Genomic DNA, 20,363 nt, shown 5'->3' with positions numbered 1-20,363 from the left:
ACAGGGAAGGTAAGAGACCTGACCTCATGGGTCGAACGGTCTTCTCCTCAATTGGACTGCAGTTCCAGATCTCTAATAACTTGGCACTGATGGCCAAGAATGGCTTCATGAACTATGGCAGGACGGAGGAATTTGCAGATAAGTTACCTCATTAGAATTGTACTTGATTCCAAGCAATTGTACAGAAAGGCAAGTTTGTCACTAAGTCCATACTTCAGGCTGCAGTTGGTTCAGTGGACATGTCGTGTGTATTGGTGACTGGAATTGTCATGAGGAAGGAATCCTGGTTACACTTCTTGGGTTTCCCTAGAGAGGTGCAGAACACTATTGAGGACCTTTCCTTCAATGAATCACACCTCTTCAACCAGAAAACTGATGATTCCTTACACTATCTAAAAAACTCTAGAGCAGTGGTGGGCAACCTGCGGCCCACGGTTGGATGGGCCGCCGCTTCCAGCAGCTCCCGTTGGCTGAAAGCAGTGAAATGTGTCTACTGGGAGCTGCGGGGAGGCCGTGCTTGCGGATGGTCCTGAGGTTCAAAGTGGGACAACGGCACTTCCAGTACAGGGTTCTTCTCCCATTCAGATTCACCACTGCCCCATGACTTTTAAAAAGGTTTTATCTGTGGTAGCGACTCACCTATGATGTCATGGAATCCTTTTCTTCCTCTATCGGGACAACTGGCTGTTGGCAGTGTGGTCCAAAGAGGAAGCTCAAGCATTGATATCCCAGCTTCTTCTATTTCTCTCCTCCCTAAGAGTGAGCATCAATGTCGAAAAATCAACTTTGTGCCCTCTTCAGTCCCTGGAATTCATAGGAGCTCACATTGATGTGATCTCTGCAGGAGCTTAAATGCCACAGGTCAGATTCCAAAGCCTACTGAACCAAATAGCCCTGATAAGCTCCAACTCTTTTGTCTCTGCCAAGACCTGCCTTTCCATTTGAGGGCACATGGCAGTGTGCACGTACATCACACACTTCACCTGCCTGCATCTTTGCTGTCTACAGCTGTGGCTGCAAAAAATCTATTCTCCAATGCACCAATCTATGCACACCCTACTTAACATTCCACCCAATGTCATCTCTTCTTTTTGGTGGTGGACAGACCTGCTACAAGTCTGCTGCAGGATGCCCTTCCTCCCATCCTTGCCAACTGTGATATTCATATTGGGCGTGTCACTCACACGCTGGTGCAGTGTATCTCAACCTTTCCAGACTATTGTACCCTTTTCAGGAGTCCAATTTGTTTTGTGTACCCCAGGTTTCACTTCACTTAAAAACAACTTGCTTACAAAATCAGATATAAAAATACAAGTATGACAGCACAGTTACTGAAAATTGCTTACTTTCTCATTTTTACCATGTACTTATAAATCAATTGGAATATAAATATTGTACTTGCATTTCAGTATATTGTATATAGAGCTGTATAAACAAGTCATTGTATGAAATTTTAGTTTGTGTTGATTTTGCTAGTGCTTTTTATGTAGCTGTTGTAGAACTAGGAAAATATCTAGAGGAGTGGATGTGCCCCCTGTAAGACCTCTGCATACCCCAAAGGGTACGTGTATCCGTGGTTGAGAACCACTGGGCTGCGACACTTACATTGGAGATCACATGACACAAGGCACCTGGACCCATGTGAGAGTCCAGGATGCACAGAAACATACTCGAACTTGGAGCAGTACACAAAGTATGTTGCATGTTCTTACCAGCTATCTGCTATTGCCACATCCTCATGTCAGACACCACCACCACAGTATACTATATAAACAAACAAAGTGGCATACGGCCCCAGTGCTGTGTATGGAGGCAAGTCACATCTGGGAATGGTGCGTTGCACATCATATCCTTTTGTCAGCAGCCTACCTGCCTGGCACCCAGAATATGATCACAGATTCAGCAAGACCTTTGCAACCAACCACAAATGGGAGTTGCACGAAACAATAATCACAGACAACTTTGGTCGCTGGGTACACCAATCAGAGACCTTTTTGCACCAGCACCAAGTGCACCCAGTATTGCTACAGGAGAAGACTCGGTGCTCACTCACTGATCAACGCTCTGGTCATTGATTGGTCAAACTGGACAAACTATATGGTGCCCCCCTCCTTTTATTCCCCCCCCCCCACGGCATCCTCCACAAACTCCGTCAGGACAGCACAACAGCCATTCTGATCTCTCCATTTTGGTGTCATCAATTCTGGTTCCCTCTTCTCCACATGTTGAAACAACCTCCTCTCCAACTCGGGACATTTCTGGAACTGCTGACAAAACAATGGCAGACTCAGGCATCGAGATCCATGGAAGCTACACTTACCAGCATAGATTTTTAATGGACACCTCCATTAGCACAAGAACGCTCATTGGCAGTGCAAGACCTCTTTTCCAATAACCAGAAGGACTCCACAAGGTGATCCTGCTAGGCCAAATGGACATGCTTCACCTCCTGGGCCCAAGGGCAAAGTCTTTCCCCCAAAGCTGTGGGCATCCCTATGCTTTGACTATTTCCTCTACCTGAAAACCTCAGGACTCAATCTCAGCTCTGTCAGAGTGCATGTAGTCACCATTAGTGCTTTCCACCCTCCAGTAGACGAGTATTTGATTTTTACCCACCCCTGGACCGTGCGATTCTGGACGGACCTTTTTTATGTAAATATCTGTCAATTTGGCCTATCACTCCCTGATGGGACCTCGACCTAGTCCTTACCTCTTTAATGAACTCTCCCTTTGAACCACTGGCATCAAGCCCTCGCATGCGTGCTCTCTCTCTCTTCTGTCCATGAAGGTCACATTCCTTGTTGCTATTACTTCAGTGAGGAGGGTTGGTGAACTGGGAGCCGTCATTTCACCACATGAGGTAAGGACAAGGTCTCACTGTGACGGCATCCCAAGTTTCTGCCAAAAGTGGTTTCCCAATTCCATCTCATCCGACCCATACATCCACCTACCTCCTTTCCAAAACCACATGCTTCTAATGAGCAATGGTGGCTTCATTCCCTTGATGTGTGTAGGGCCGTAGCCTTTTACCTACAAAGGACGAAGCCGTTCCTGAAGTCTCCCAGGCTACTTGTTGCCATAGCTGAGAGAATTAAAGGACACACCATTTCCACCCAGAGAATCTCTCAGTGGGTCTCAGGGTTTATTAAGTGTCAATATCAATTGTCAGGGGACTCCCCACCAGATAGGATACAAGCCCATTCTATGAGAGCACAAGCATCAACCAGAGCCATGCTCCAAGATAGATCCCTTGCGAACATATGTAAGGCAGCCACATGGAGTTCAGTACACACTTTTTCCTCTCGCTATCCTCTAGTACGTGATGCTGCGACGGATGCCTCATTCGGTGCAGTGGTCCTCCGTTCTACGGTTCCATCATCTTCCTTGCACCTTCTTGTCAATCACCCTCAGTGGAATACAATCGGTTCTAATACAATCAATCGAAACCACAAGGCAATAAAAGGTGCCTCTGCGGACCATCGAGCAATATTACTTTGAAAAGCTCCAGTGCATGTGTATAACCCTCAGTGGAATACATATAGGGAGCACACATCTCGGAGAACCTACAGTAACCTTCTCTTCTCTTTCCTGCAATTTTATAATGACAGCATAGTTTACTGAACACTCCTAATTATATCCCTGAAGTTGATAATTTCTGATCACATAGGTAGCCGTTTCTTTTTTCTGTTCCTTTTCAGAGTGAATGCAAATAAAAATCACACATGTACTGTATTAAAAGCACTGAATTGATGGCATGCATCTCAAGAGTTTCAGAAAGTAAAACGCAAGGCTTTGTTTTCAAGACTATCTGACTAGAAGGAAAGTTACTGTGTTACAGTGTGCCAAACCAGCCACCTAGTCACATGAACATCTGTTGATTCAGTGTTTTGGCTAGAACATTCTTCACACATTTAATAATTCCCATTAAGGGACAGCATATTAAAATACTTTAATTCTGTAGACAGGTGTAAAGATAATAAAATGTATTCTCTGTTTACATGTTTTCCTGCTTTATAATTGCTTGCACCAACTGGAAGAAAACCACACGTGTTCTGAGACTTAGAAGGAAGAATTATTTAAGATGGAATGAATTGCTTAATTTTTTTTCCTAGGAAAGGCTTGCCAAACTTTTTTTTTTTTAATTCTATTTTTAAACTAGTAAATAACTGTAATACATGAATGTAGTATGCAGGTTCTCTGTTTTACCCAAAGAATACTGTCCCTGCTTATGTCTAAGATAAACACTAAACTGAATGTGCTGAATAGATGTGAGGATTTAGATATGTTAACTTTTATAACCGATAAAATACCTTTTATATGTGCAAATCTCTTATCTTTTTAAAAATAATTAAAAGCGGTGTTTATTTTATCTTTAGTTACTTGAATGATTTGGACAGGATAGCACAAACCAGTTACATCCCGACTCAACAGGATGTTCTTAGGACTAGAGTGAAAACTACAGGAATAGTGGAAACTCATTTTACTTTCAAAGATCTTCATTTTAAGTGAGTATTCAAGCTGTACACATAACCCTGTGATATGTTTTATTCAAAGTTTTAAATGTTGATTAACAACTTTGACTTATTTTTGTCACAACTTATTTCTTGGCATCTGGAACTATTTTCAGAGACGAGGGGGTGTCAGCGGGAAGGGAAGGGATTGGGGAAATGACTTTCATAGTAAGACCAAGTGCAATGAAATAACACAACTTTGTGGAGGCATATTTAACATTGAATTGCAGCACCAGGAAAGCCTATTTAATTCCCGTGTAAGATAACATGTTTACATGAATAATGTGCACATATAAACTTCTTTCAAATAATCCCTTTTGTGTAATGTTGAAGAACTAGTGATTGAAAAATCAGCTTTTCTTCTACTTAAAAATCAGTTGAAGAGCTGATGGACTATGAACATTCGCTATTTGTGAAGTGAAACCACCAAAATATCTTTTCTAGTAAAGCTCAATGCTGATTTCTGTTCAAGTTTGCAACATGATGCTTTATTTACTGACTGCTTTTTCAAATCTGTTTTTTTCTTCATGAAGACAAAATGAGACTTTTGTAGAGGGAGTTCAGGAGACTTCTAAGGAGCAGACGTCTCTGCATCAAGTCTTACTAAGAGACTTTGCATTAGGTGTTTTGAAATTAAACATTTTGGAATCTCCTCCACTTCTCTCAGCAAAGCAAATGCATGAAAAGGATACAGTGGAAGAGTTATACCTACTGTCTGTGTAGTATGTAATTCATGGGTTTATGGCAAATAGATCCTGTCAAACTTGATATCTTTTTCCATGAGATTACAAGTTTGGTTGATGAAAGTAATAGTGTTGATGTAATAGGCTTAGGCCAAGTGTGAGACTTGGTACTGCACTATATTTTGATTAAAAAATTAGAGCAATATAAAATTAACATGGCATAGATTAAATGGATTTAAAATGGGCTAACTGATAGGTCTCAAACTGTAATTGTAAATCGGGAATTGTCTCGAGTGGGTCTCTTTCCAGTGGGGTCCTGAAGGAATCGGTTCTTATCCCTACATTATTTACCATTTTTTATCAGTGACCTGGAAGAAAACATTAAACTCAGCACTGATCGTTTGCAAATGACACAAAAATTGGAGGAGTGGTAAATAATGAAGAAGACATGTCACTCAAAGCAATTGGGATCGCTTGGTAAACTGGGCACAAGCAAACAACGTGCATTTTAATGTGGCTGAATGTAAACAAAGAATATAGGCCACAATTACAGGATGGGGGACGCTTTCCTGGAAAGCAGAGACTCTCTGAAAAAGATTTGGTGCTGGTGGTGGATTATCAGCTGAACTTGAGCTCCAGTGTGATGCTGTGGCCAAAAGATCTTGGTGTAGGCGGCGTGCTGAGCTGGTCGACTTGGCACTGAGTACTTTGGTGTTGGTGCGGAGTGCTTCTCCCACTGAGAGAGTCTCTTGGCACCATTTCCCATCACCTATGCCAAAGGAAAAACATAAGCAGGTGGCTGAGAGAGGGTGTTCCCCAACTCTGAAGAAAGCCAAGTATGGAGAGCATAGCGGAGTGTGACCTGAGTGTACCCACTCCTCTGCCCCCACTCCGAGGGCTCATTGACTCTGTCCTTACGCAGGCTCTGTTGAGTCTGGTCTTGGATCAACCTTCGGCACTGGAGAGACATTGTGGCACCAGCAGAGTTGTGGTGCCATCAACCCTGGAGGCGTTTGTTGCAGCCAGAGAATTGCTGGTACTTTCAGTACCACTGTTGCCGGCAGTACAAGAATCAATGATGTCTGTGCCAGTGAGCAGAAGGCAGCATGTTGCACCAAGCTCATGTTCAGTACCGTCAAGAGGGAAACTGTCTCTGCTGGTTTCGACTCGGGTCTCCCCGCCTCAGCACCGTTCCCCGGCACCGAATGGTACTGCTGCTCTGTGGGCCCTGGAGGAAGACTCATCTGACTCAGAAGTGGAATTGTATTCCCAGCCAAGGAACTTTGCCCAGTACCACTCCAGTCAGCCTTATCAGGTTGTGGATCCAGGTGTAGGGCTACCACTAAGTGCTTGGCACAGTGGGCACTGGCCTATGTAGATGCAATAGCCATTTTCGAACCCAGGGGATTTTCCCCTGACTCCAGGCACTCATGCGCAGTGGTCTCAGAGAGGAAAGCACTTCCATCCCATCGAGCAACACCCAATCTGGACTTCAGTACCAAGCCTAGTACCAGTCTCAGAACCTAGACCCTCAGGATCAGATCGGTGCAGAAAGAGAAGAGGAGGACCCCCTGCTGGTGTAGGTGTCCTCCTCATCCTCCCTGGATGAGGCAGTGTCAGGTGGGCGTGTCACCTCTCCACTGTGACTTCAAAGCTCAGCAGCAGCTGTTGAAAAGAGTGGTCTCGAACCTTAGGCTGAAAGTGGAGATAGCTAGATAGTCCTCCCACAACCTGGCTGATATTTTTAGGGCGGCAGCCCCACTGAAGGAAGCATTCCCTCTCAGTGAGGCCATCACGGGACCAGGAGCCCTGTGGCAAACCCAATCCTTCCTGCCTCCCACCTCAGAGCCGAAAAGAAGTATTTTGTTCCCACTCAAGAGTATGATTATTTATACTCCCATCCCCCTCCCAGGTCCTTGGTGGTCTTGGCGGTCAACAAGAGAGAGAGACAAAGGTGACAAGCAGCAGCCCCCGAAGTGAAAGACTCAAAGACTAGACCTTTTTGGTACAAAGGTTTATTCTATGGAGGTCTGCAGCTCGAACCAGCAGGTGTTGCTGGGGAGGTATGACTTTAACATCTGGGACTAGATGTTAAAATTAAAGGACTCAATTCCCCAGGAGTTCTCTGCTCTGGTAGAGGAGTGTAAGTCCGTAGCCAAGACTTCCCTGCAGGTTCCCCTCGACGCAAAAGACTTGGCGGCTAGATCCATGACTTCTGCGGTGATCATAAGCAGATGCTCTTGGCTCCACTCCTCAGGAGTGCCAATGGAGGTCCAGCAGTCCATTCAGCCTTTCTGTCTGAAGGTGCTTTGCTGTTCTCAGAGCAAAGAGATGCAAAGCTCCATGGTCTGAAAGACTCCACAGCCACCCTCAAGTCCCTAGGTCTTTATGCCCAGGTTCCTTTGAGAAAACGCTTCAGGCCCCAGCACTCCACCTGTTTCTCAGCTCCATCCTGCCATCAGGACCTGCAGAAGAAATGAAGCAGGGGTTTTAGATGCAGGCAGTTGCCCCCATCCGCCTCAGCATCCCTACCTGGGCTCCCAGGCGGGGGCCAGCCGAACAGAACTTTTGATGGGATTCCTTAGGGCATTATACTAGTTCCCATGCCACTAGATCATGTCCATCTTTAGTTTTCGGACCACCTGCCCCCCTTCAACATGGCATGGTCTCTTATCACCTTGGACCACTGTGTGCTGAGTTCTGTGGAAAGGGGTTTTATGCTTACATTTATTTCTACCACCACCTCCCACATGCTTTCCTTCTCATGAGCAACTTCTGGCTCAGGAGATGCAAGCCTTCCTCTGAGTGGAAGCCAGAGAGGTTCTTTGTGACTTAAGAGGGAAGGGGTTTTACTCCAGTATTTCCTAATTCCAAAGGCCAAGGAAGGTCTCCGACTCATTTTAGACCTGCGCCATCTTAGCGGCTACCTCAAAAAGCTGAAGTTCCACCTGGTCTCCCTGACCCCCATTATCCGCACCCTGGATCTGGGGGACTGGTACACCATCCTTGACTTGAGAGATGCTTATTTCCATGTCATGATTTTCCATGTCCACAGAAGGTTTCTCAGGTTCATGGTAAACCAGACTCAATACCAATTTATAGTTCTCCTGTTCAGCCTTTTAGCATCCCTGAGGTTTTCACTAGGGCTACGTCTTCACTACCTGCCGTACTGGCGGGTAGCAATCGATTGCTCGGGGATCGATATATCGCGTCTCATCTAGACACGATATATCGATCCCCGAACGTGCTTATATCGATTCCAGAACTCCACCAACCCGAACGGCGTTGCGGAGTCGACATGGGGCGCCGCAGACATCGATCCCGCACCATGAGGACGGTGAGTAATCCGATCTTAGATACTTCGACTTCAGCTACGTTATTCACGTAGCTGAAGTTGCGTATCTGAGATCGATTTTCCCCCGTAGTGTAGACCAGCCCTAAATGTATGACAGTAGTGTTGGCCTTCCTGAAAAAAAGAGGGCTACAAGTCTACCTGAACCTCAATGACTGGCTAGTCAAAGGCTGGTCCCAGGCCCAGGTGCAGGCCAGTATCTGCCTCATACAGTCGACCTTTCAGGTGCTAAGCCTGTACAGAGGATAGAATTTATCACAGAGCAATGCTTGATTTCTCACAGGACAGGACTTTCCTCCCAGAAGCCCACTTTCAAACAATGGTGTCATTAATAGTTAGCCGCATGGCCACGTGCACATACGTTGTGAAGCATGCGAGACGATGCCTCAGATCCCTTCAAGTTTGACTAGCCTTGGTGTACTCACTGAGTTGCCATCACTTGGACTCAGTGCTCACGGTTCCTGCCCGGTCCTTGCCTCCCTCGACTGGTGGAGGGATTCTCTGTTGGATCTAGGATGGGGGTCTCACCTAGGGCACCTCATGATGCAGGGCCTGTGGTTCCAGGAGGAGCTTTCCTACATACAAATGTTGGTGCTAAGAGCAGTCTGCCTGACTGTCAGGTGTTGTCCCACATCATGAACAAGAATGTGCTAGTGCTCACTGACTGTATGGAAGCCATGTTCAACCTCAACAAGCAGGGAGGAGCTCACCACCACCACCCTCGTCAATGTCAGGAAACTAATTGCTTGTGGGAATTCTGCATAACACACTCAATCCATCTCAAAGCTTCTCACCTTCCGAGAGCCAGAAACAAGCTGGCAGATTACCTTAGCAGTTTTCTCCAATCACCATGAGTGGTCCCTTTTGCTCTGACCTAGTAAAGATCATTTTCCATCAGTGGGGGACTCCCCAGGTAGACCTGTTTTCAACTAGGCAGAACAGGAAATGTCACCCATTCTGCTTCCTGTGAGGCCACAGCCAGGGCTCACTGATGGACGCTTTCCTGCTCTCTTGGACTGGACACTTATTCTATGCCTTTCCTCCCATTCTTCTAGTGCACAAAGTCCTACTGAAGATCAAGCAAGACAGAGAGCGGGTCATTCTTCTAGGCGCAGCCTAGCCCTGCGAACACTAGTTCACCATGCTGTTGGGCCTTTTAGTAGCAACTCTGATGCCGCTCTCTCCTCCCAGACCTGATATAGCAGGACCACAGTCGAATGCTCCATCCAAACCTCAATATCCTTCACCTGGCAGCTTGGAAGCTCTATGGCTAAACCCTGAGGAGCTGGCCTGTTTGGAGCAAGTCTGCCAGATTCTGCTAGGTTGCAGGAAGCTCTCTACCAGAGCTACATACCTCGCCAAATGGAAGCGTTTTTCCATTTGCTCTTCCCAGGAAGGTCTCTCACCCACATGGTCATCTCTGCAGGCTATTCTGGAGTATTTGTTACATCTGAAACAGCAAGGTCTGGTAATTTCATCAGTTAAAGTGCACCTGGCAGCGATTTCTGTATTCCACACCCCGGTGGATGGCAGATCAGTTTTCTCACTTGAGATGACTGTTCATTTTCTCAAGAGCCTGGAAAGACTATACCTTCAGGTTTGGGAGCCCATTCTCCTGTGGGTCCTAAACCTGGTCTTGTCAAAACTCATGGGCCTCCTGTTCAAGCTGCTAGCAACATGCCCCTTGTCAAGCTTTTCCTGGAAGGTGGCCTTTTTGGTGGCTATCCCTTTAGCCAGGAGATCAGGGCCCTGTACAGTCGTCTTTAAGGACAAGGGACAGCTTTGCCCTCACCCTGCATTCCTCCCAAAAGTGATTCGCAATTTCACTGTAATCAGGCTACTCTTCTGCTAGTTTTCTTCCCAAAACTGCACACGAACAGGGAGGAGCAACGTCTCTGCACACCGGACGTTAGATGTACCCTGGCATTCTACACTGAGAGGACAAAAAGTTCCATAGATCCACATAGCTCTTTGTGACAGTAGTGGACAGGATGAAAGGCCTTCCTATTTCGGCTCAGAGGATCTCATCCTTGAACACATCATGCATTCACTCATGCTATGAGCAGGCAGAGTTTCCACCATTGGCTATAGTGACGGCCGATTCTAAAAGGACGCAAGTTTCCTCAGCAGCATTCTTGGCCCAGGTGCCGATCCAGGACATCTGCAGAACGGTGACTTGGTCATTGGTACATATGTTTTCTTGCCACTATACCTTCACCCAGCAAGCTAGAGATGACTCCAGGTTTGGTTGAGCTGTGTTGCGGTCAGAGTGTCCATGAACTCCGGTCCCACCTGCTGTGGTACTGCTTGGGAGTCACCTAACGTGGAATGGACATATGCAAGCACTTGAAGAAAAACAGTTCCTAACCTTTCCATAACTTGCTCTTAGAGATGTATTGCATATGGTCCTCCTCTGAGCAGGGAGTTGACCTCCTGAGATCTCTTCCAACCCTAATCTTCTATGATTCTATGTCCATTCCACGACCCCCTGACCCTCTGTCAGAGTTGGCTGGCAAAAAGAACTGAGAGGGTGCAGGGTTGGCTGGGCCCCTTATACCGGCACATGAGCACGCAACACCAGAGAACGCTAGAGCCGACTCAGTGGGGATCACTGAGGGAAAAATTTCTGGTGACTTCACAGCAATCACACACCTAATGCAGAATGGGCAAGTGCAACACATCTCGAAGAACAGTAGTTCCAGAAAGGTTAGTAACACTTTTTTTTTTTTTAGACAGGTGGTAACAGATGCTTATCTCCCTGTCTGGTCATATGTGTATTAGGTATTGTCTGCCTCACAGTGTATGCCTGTTTGCATAATCAAGAGATTGTGAAATCAATAAGGAAAGCCAAGAAGAAACAGTAAGCAGGGGATGTCCTGTTTATGAGTAAAGATAAATGATTGTCTTGATATTTGTGTCTAGGGGTACCAAGAGACACTCTGGCTCATAGAATCATAAAAGAATAGGGTTGGAAGAGACCTCAAGAGGTCATCTAGTCCAACCACCTGCTCAAAGCAGGACCACCCTCAACTAAATCATCCCAGGCTGGGCTTTGTCAAGCCAGGCCTTAAAAACCCCTAAGCAGGGCGGCTCCAGGCACCAGCGCACCAAGTGCGTGCCTGGGGCGGCAAGCCGCGGAGGGCAGCCTGCTGGTTGCCGTGAGGGTGGCAGTCAGGCTGCCTTCAACGGCATTTCTGAGGGAGGTCCACCGTTCCCGCGGTTTCGGTGGCAATTTGGCGGCAGGTACGCCGAAGGCGCGGGACCGGCAGACCTCTCGCAGGCATTCCGACTGACTGCCGTGCTTGGAGCGACAAAATACATAGAGCCACCCCTGCCTCTAAGGATGGATCCTTCACTGAGGAGGCAAGCTAACATAAGGCCATACTGGGTCAGACCAAAGGTCCATCTAGCCCAGTGTTCCATCTACTAACAGTGGCCAATGCCAGGTGCCCCAAAGGGAGTAAACAGAATGGTAATCATCAAGTGATCCATCCACTGTCTCCCATTCCCAGTTTCTGGCAAACAGAGGCTAGAGACACTATCCCTGCCCATCCTGGCTAATAGCCACTGATGGACCTATCCTCCATGAATTTATCTGGTTCTTTTTTGAACCCTGTTATAGTCCTGGCCTTCACAACATCCTCTGGCAAGGAGTTCCACAGGTTGACTGTGCGCTGTATGAAAGAAAAATACTTCCTTTTGTTTGTTTTAAACCTGCTGCCCATTAATTTCACTTGGTGACCCCTAGTTCTTGTATTATGAGACAGAGTAAATAACACCTCCTTATTTACTTTCTCCACACCAGTCATGTTTTTATAGACCTCTGTCATATCCCCCCCCAGTCATCTCTCTTTCAAGCTGAAAAGTCCCAGTCTTATTAATCTCTCCTCATATGGAAGCCGTTCCATACTCCATTTTTGTTGTCCTTTTCTGAACCTTTTCCAGTTCAATATATCTTTTTTGAAGTGGTGCGACCACATCTGCATACAGTGTTTAAGATGTAGATGTACTATGGACTTATATAGAGGCAATATATTTTCTTATTTCTATCCCTTTCTTAATGATTCCCAACATTCCGTTCGCCTTTTTGACTGCCACTGCACGTTGAGTGGATGTTTTCAGAGAACTATCCACAATGACTCCAGGATCTGTTTCTTGAGTGGTAACAGCTAATTTAGACCCCATCAAGCTGACAGTGTTGTGCCTCATGAAAAGAGGTATCAAGTAAAGCACTGCTAAGTACTACTCTGCTAGGCATGACTATTTTGTTAATTAACTCTAGGCTCTAAAATGTATGTTATTTTATTTTGTATAGAACCATGTTTCCAATATTTCTATTTGCTATCACTTGAATTGCTATTCTTTGTTAAATAAACTTTTATTTGAATTTTCTGTAAATATATGTAAAGGTTAAGCACAGAGATGATCTGAGTGCATCTGTAAGCTGGGGGCAGTACTGTTTCTTTGGAAGCAGCAGATCTGTGAATATTGTGAGTGTCCAGTGGAATGGGCTGGACACTCTGGGGAGAAGTTTGGGGGTTGGTGTGTGCCTTTGGCTAACCTGTAGAGAGAGAATAGTTTCTGCGTAGATCTAGGGAGGAGCGTGTGTGTTGTCTAGATCAGTACAGTTGGGGAACTGACTGGCAGGCACAGACAGGGTTTCCTCACACTAAGGGCAGGTGGTAGCGAGGCGCCTCACAACCCTGGGAAGCATCACAGGAAGTCACCCATAGCAAATACCCATAGGGACCAGCACTCAAAGAAGAAATGAAGGTTATTTACCTTATAGTAACTGGAGTTCTTTGAGTGCTTGCTCATGTCTATTCCAATGTAGGTGTGACTGCACCATCACCAGAAGTTTTTCCCCTAGTGGTATCCGTCGGCTTGACTCTGGTGCCCCTTGGAGTGGCACCTTCATACTGTAGTATATAGGTATGTGATGTCCTGTCACCCCTTCAGTTCCTTCTTACCGACTGTGACGGTTGCTGGAACACTGTTTCTCTTGCTTTGCAAGTGATTCTTCTGAGTGGTTTTCTTTATCCTGTAAATAAATTTTTAAATGGCATGTAAATAGTTAGGATTAGAATAAATTAACAAGTAATTAGATCATTTAGGGCTAGCCTACACTGGCAACACTAAAGCACTGCCGTGGCAGCGCTTTAACGGGTCTTGTGTGGTCACGGCACAGCACTGGGAGAGAGCTCCCCCAGCGCTCTAAAATAGCCACCTCCACAAGGGGCGTAACTCCCAGTGATTGGAGCGTGGCTTCCAGCACTTGGGGCACTGTGTACACTGGCGATTTATAACGCTGCAACTTGCTGCACTCATGGGTGTTTTTTCACACCCCTTAGTGAGAAAGTTGCAGCCTTGTTAATTGCCAGTGTAGACAAGCCCTTAGTAGGTTCCTGCCCTGCAGGACTAGTCCTCCTGGGACACTGGCGCATGCCTTGGTCCCACGGCTTCAAACAAGCGTGCCACAAGCCCATGCCAGTTAGTAACCTGCATGAAAGCTGAGAGAATGTCAGACCAGAGCCTGGATCTTACCCCTATGGCAAACTGTATCCTCAAAAGCAGTGATTCTGAAGAGTATTTAAGGGCCGTGGTGGGTACCTAGATGTATGAGCTGGGAAACGTTGAGCAGGAATAGACAGGTAGTATTACCGCTAAACAGCATTGGTGAAATCATTATTGGAATGTGTGTCCAGTTCTGGTGTTCACACTTAAAAAAGGATGTTAAAAAATTGGAAAGGGTTCAGAAAAGAGCTGCAAAAATGAGTCAAGGTCTGGAAAACTCACCATTCAGTGAAAGATTTAGGAAGCTCAATCTATTTAATTTATCAAAGGGCAGGTTAAGAGGTGACTTGATCACTTGTTAGTACCTGTAAAGGGCTCTTTATTCTAGCAGACAAGACCAGAGGCCTAAAATAGTTTAATTCAGGCTAGAGATAAACCACACATTTTTAAGTTTGGGTACTTAACTATTAGAACAGCTTATCAAAGGTTGTGGCTTCGCCATCACCTGAAGTCTTAAGTCAAAACTAGATGTCTTTGTAAAATGAGATACTTCAGCTCAAACACAGGGTATTGACGTGGAGGAATTTCTGGATGAAATTCTTGGCTTGGTCAGATTAGATGGTTAAAATAATCACTTCTTGCTTTAATGAATCTGTTCTTATTAAGGGACACAGATGCCCCTTGAATTTTCTCACCTGGCTTTGAGGTGTTTGATGTGTTTCTCTTTCCCTTCTTTCCTTTTCCCTCCCATGTTCTTTAGGTGGATTGAGGGAAGAGCCAAATATACCTCTTTCCCCCTCTCCCCTCCTTTTTCTCTTCCCAACCCCAGGTCTTGCGAAGCTTCTGCTGCTCTTTGAAGAAACTGGCTGCTTTTGCTGCATTAAGGCTCCTGTGGTAATACAAATAAATAGGCACTTTGGCTGCTCTATCTGCTTCACATCTTGCTGACATACAAACATACCTTAGTAGGAATATGTGGCTTCCTTCCAGTGTAAATGCGGGCGGAAAGAAATGGTCAAATCCAGAATGGAGTCTAGCTGTACCTGACAAACATTTTTTTAATCCTTGCTAGGCCAGCCAGTCTTTTGAAAATGAGGATGCTGTTTATTAGTGACCTATCACTAACAATTTTGTCCTTGGATAAACGATTGCAACTTCCACTGAATTCAGGGAAGTTATTCTATGTATATCTGAAGGCAGAAATAGACCTTGAACATCAATTTTGAATTGGTCTGGATGTTTGCGACTTTGCTAAGGTCACATGCAAATCTTATTAATTGGATGGCTTACCAAAGCATTGTAACTTTTCATTTAAAGTCTGTGGGAGGGTTCTTAGATCAATTTTAACTTACATTTTTTAAATAGTTTAGATTTTGTTTTACAAGTAGATTACTAACCTTGCCCCTAGTTCCAGACTGTAAACTCTTGTGGTTTTACAGTCACACTTTTTTAAAGTTTTTCTCTCCTCTGTTGCTGAATGAAAAGCTCACACAAACAAGGGGGAAATATGACTAGCTACCTGATTCTGCAGAGGAAACAAACTGACTAAACTACCATCAAAGGCACACAATAACGTGTAATGAAATAAATAAATCTGCTATGTGATCTTAGGTATTAATTGAAGCAGTAGTAGATACAATATGTTGGCAGAAGTGTGGGGGGTTTGTTTTTAAATTGAGTTTCCTCTTAAAATAGTATGTTCTGTTTAGTTTCCATTTTGAATAAGAAATCATAGATTATTCCTTCAGTCTGCTTTAAGCTTATAAGTTGTTTTGGAACTGGAGAGAAGTGTTTTTCTTGCTTTATGTACACTGAATTGGCTTGTATGAGAAGAGCAACAAATTTAGTAGTATTGATTCACTATAGAGTAGCATTTGTTACAAAAATATATTTGCTAGGTAATTGTGATTCTTGTGCACCAGCTGCAATTCTGTTCTAAATATCTAATCCGTTGTGTCTGTTCCCACTTTAAAAAAAACAAAAAAAAAAAACCCTTCAGTATTTATATTGATAGAAATGCATGGTATGATTTGACAAATCCAAGTTTTAAGACTTTACTACATTGGAAATTTATTTCATTTCTGTACTTTAGAAGGTTTTAAGTGTATTGAATTATTTTTCTTCAACCATGAAAAAATGTAGCTGTTGCTGCAGATGGAAATGAATCCTCTACCCTCTGTCTCCAAATTCTTTGTGAAATTTACTTTTCCAGTGGTAAAATTTAAAAAGCCACACTATTGAATATCTCGCCTCAGGTGTAGAGTGATTAGCAAAGCCAGGGAATTTGAAACCCCTGGGAGTGACAATAGTACAAATTGTGAGTTATTGACCCCTAGTTATCAGTTCTGTTTGTTCCTCAGGAAGCTGAAGATCTGGCTGTCAAATTTCTGACATCTTGTTAGATTACTTACTTATACTTTTTGTAGATTTTTTAACTTTTCTTGACCTTTACTTTGCATGTAAGTGTGTCATACAATTAGGCTGTGCCTAGTTGGTTGCCTGATTGCTTCCTTTTTTAAAAAAGGCTAGAACTCCATAATATTTAGAGTTTGTGGGCAGAGCACCACAAGGGTTAAACTGTAGTAGTTAAACAGGAGTACCGGAAGTCATTAGGATTTTAGGGTTTTTTTGTTTGTTTGTTTTTTAAAGCAAGCAGTAGTGGATTTATAGACGTGAGGAATCAGTAAAAATAACTTGCTTCTGAGCAGAATTTTTTTAGATGCAAATGGACAGGGACAAGTTTTGAAGAGAGACATATTTTAATATATCAGGGTTCATAAATAATTAAAATAACCACATAACATTGTAGACTTCTAGCTTATCGTACACTTTATCCTTCTATACCTCCTGTTTTTGTCATGTATATATTTAAAAAAAAGTTCTCTGAGGTAGGGCAACATTTCTTCGTTGTCTGTAAAGCACCTAACATGCTTCTCAGTACTGAATAAATCTAAAATAGTAGCAACAAGTTTTTTATCCCATTTTGATAAGCTGTCTCTCAGAAGTTAAGCTGGTTCTTTTTGGATTTTACTTATCGTATCTGTTTAAAACCTTTAAATTTTAATTTTGCAGAAATACAGCAAATCTATTTTCTTTCTATGCAGTTTTTGATAGGTCTTTTATAATTTCTCAGCAGACTTGATTGTGAAGCTTTGTTTTGGTGCAAATAACTCCATGTATATCAAACATGGCAAAGACAATTTCCAAAGTAAAGATTAAAGATTAAATTGTAATGATGAATATTTAAATTACAGTGTTGAATACTTTCAGGACCTTTAGAGCAGTGGTTCTTAACTATGGGACCCTGGGCTCCCCAGGGGGCCATGAGCAGGTTTGTTGGGGCCCTCCAAGCAGTGCCAGCATTAGACTCGCTGGGGCCCAGGGCAGAAAGCAGAAGCCCCACCGCATCCGGCTGAGGCCCAGGTCCCTGAGCTCTGCCACCTGGGGCTGAAGCTGAAGCCTGAGCAATGTAGCTTCGTGGGGGCCCCTGTGGCATGGAGCCACAGGCAGTTGCCCTGCTTGCTACCCCCTAATGCTGGCCCTGGCTTTTATATGCAGAAAACCAGATATTGTGGCACAGGTGGGCTGTGGAGTTTTTATAGTATGTTGGGGGTGCCTCAGAAAGCAAAAGGTTGAGAACCTCTGCTTTAAAGCATGTTTACACAGTCCACGGCATCCAGAGCCTTCCATAGTAGGTCAATAGACTTAGGTAGTGGGGCTTGCACTAGTGGTCTAAAAATAGCTATGTAGATAGCGCTTTGAAGTTGCAGCTTGGGCTTTGAAGTCCACTCCACTCTAGGCTTCAGAGCCCAAGATCCCGCCTGAGCTGCAACTTCAGATTGCTTTTAGGAGTTCTTGGCTAACACAAGCTTTGAATTGTGAGGAAACTGACGGAGAGTTATGGCCACTTTGCCCTTTATGCCTTGTACAGTGGTATCAGGAGGCCCTATTCAAAAACTCAGATCTCACGCCACCCATAAGGTGCATGCCCACCAATAGAGGAATCCATGCTGACTAAAACATCTCAAACATCTCTTGGGTACTCAAATGCTTACCTCAACTTATATATTAGAGTTCTTTAATGATCAACCCGATCAGCTATAGGAAAGAGAACTGGATTTTTCTGTTTTAAACATTAGCAACTGATGTGTTTGCCAAACCCCAGCTGTATGATGTCTGTGCACGAGTCAAAACCCAACATGATTTCTAGGCTGAATTTGAAAAGCTGAAAGTTTATAGAATAATTATAGTTTGAGTGATAAACCGTGTGACTTGGATTTAGAAATGTTGAAACTGTGAAAATAAAAAACGGAAATGTAACCTTTACCCAATTTTCAGAGTATAATCCAAGTGTTTTATAAAACTTCCCCCCAAAGCAGTGAAACACATAAATTACTCTGTGCTCCTGAATGTACAGGATTTTGCACCCTAGCTCAAAGAGTATTTGTCTAAGAAAAATTTTTTTTCATGGTCTGTTGTATTTTTAGTGCTAGCATTTTTTCACTAAGCCAAATAAGTTGAAAAGCTCTTCATTCAAGTACATGTATAATAAAACTAAATCCAGGTGCATATTTTGCAGTGTGTTTTGACATCTTGCAGCCATAAACAGTTGCAGAGAAACTGTGTAGTTCAGATCATGTTTACTTCTGCAGAGCATTTTATTTGCTTTAATTTCAAAGTAATTTTTGCTAGAATGTAATGCAAATTATTGTACTGAAGAGATTTTTAAGGCTTTATTAAAATTAATATTCAACGCTAGGCTATTACTCTAAAACTTCAATACCCTTTCACCATAAAATTGTGTGATCAGACTAGTACAGTCTGCTCTTCAATTTTATGTATAGTATTCAGAAGGCTGACATTTTAACGCTATCTTATTTTTATATTTTGCAGAATGTTTGATGTGGGAGGCCAGAGATCAGAGCGGAAGAAGTGGATTCATTGCTTTGAGGGAGTTACAGCAATAATCTTTTGTGTAGCGCTCAGTGATTATGACTTGGTCCTAGCAGAAGATGAGGAAATGGCAAGTAAACTAATCTTGAAGGAAGGGGGAGAAGAGGAAATAAAAATTAAATGATCTTGAAAGAAGTTAGACTCTTTATGAAAAGTGCATATATCCTCTGTTTTCACAAGGAAGTAATTTCCACTTGAAAGTGTCCCAGTGGACAGTAGAAATGGTGAAGAAAATGCCATCTTTTTGAATATCACTTTCTTACTGGATACTTTTGTTTACACGTAGCTCTTTTCCATGTTCCAAAACATTCTATTTTTAAATTAGGTAACAGAGGTGAACACTTTTTTTAAGTTGCATAGTAGGGGGTTAATAAGACAAATTTTGGTGATTCAGACAATTTTTAGTGGAAAACCATATGGCTTATTTAGACCACCACTTTGTGTTTTCTTCTTTTTTTACCTAGTGTCCAGTCCTTCAATCTTCCTTTCTATAGGTCTCTTTCTCTGATAATTTTCCCTGCATTTGCTGGTCTCCTCTATCTACGTCTTCGTTTCTTTGGTTTTTCTTTCCAGCAACTCTTCTTTCCGGATCAGACTCCCCTAGTGAAAGCAGACACAAACTAGCACCATTCTTTATTCAAGGAGCTGACAAGAGTGATCCTAGTCTGTGTTGCTCTCTAGCTGGCTTAATAAGTAAAGTACTTCTTTGGTGCTGACTCTCCTGTAGACTGTAATTTGGGAGGTAAGGAAGTAGCCTTCAAATCAAGCCTAGGTAAATTGTGTCCTGGGTGGGTGGTAATCTACTAGTGTAAACAGTTAAAAGCATGGCAGAGGCTATATGCGTGACTGGAAAATGTTTGTGAGTAAAGCACTTTTTCATTTGATCTCCTGGTAACACTGAAGTACTTGACTATCTGGCAGGGCTGCCATATTTGATTTTCTAACTTCAAGAAGAGTTATACAGTAATCAATTTCCACTTAAAGGTCACTGCCTTCCCTGGAATGCCTTTTCTTTATAACATTTGCAGTTATGTACGGAAGAGACACACTAAACTGTGCAATTAGACATTCAATATTCAAAACTACAATCATAAGTAAATGAAAAAATAAAGAATTTACTCACCTGAACACTGCCAAAATTATTATAGGAAATAGTGCTTTGATTATTTTGTTCTCCATTTCATACAGCACTGGAGTGGGGTTCTTGGATTCAATATACAAAAAGACTTTTACAGGAGATTTTATTACTCTGTTGGTAGAGTTCCACTGTACCAAACAGGTATATGTTTCCTGATTTCATTACTATTGAAAAGGATAATGGAGGGTAGGCTGAAGTATCTTCTTTTCAAT

At 43.5% G+C, this 20,363-nt stretch overlaps 1 protein-coding gene and 1 long non-coding RNA gene across 2 annotated transcripts in view; one reads left to right on the top strand and one right to left on the bottom strand.

The window, feature by feature from the left end:
* GNAI1 (G protein subunit alpha i1) overlaps positions 1–20,363 on the top strand; it is a 71,333-nt gene that overhangs the window by 46,522 nt on the left and 4,448 nt on the right. Inside the window, exons 5-6 of the mRNA XM_050936975.1 lie at positions 4,377–4,505; positions 18,954–19,083. Of these exons, the coding sequence (XP_050792932.1) occupies positions 4,377–4,505; positions 18,954–19,083 (259 nt within the window). The remainder of the gene's footprint in view (positions 1–4,376; positions 4,506–18,953; positions 19,084–20,363) is intronic.
* Positions 7,292–20,362, bottom strand: LOC127043215 (uncharacterized). The gene is made up of 3 exons (XR_007772180.1): positions 20,137–20,362; positions 13,329–13,587; positions 7,292–7,659 (listed from the first exon to the last, which is right to left on the bottom strand). It is a non-coding gene; the product is annotated as an uncharacterized LOC127043215 (long non-coding RNA).

This window comes from Gopherus flavomarginatus, chromosome 1 (assembly GCF_025201925.1).
Source record: "Gopherus flavomarginatus isolate rGopFla2 chromosome 1, rGopFla2.mat.asm, whole genome shotgun sequence".
NCBI classification, from domain to species: Eukaryota; Metazoa; Chordata; order Testudines; family Testudinidae; genus Gopherus; species Gopherus flavomarginatus.
Note: the sequence above shows the minus strand (reverse complement) of the source record. Positions and strands in the feature narration are given on the sequence as shown.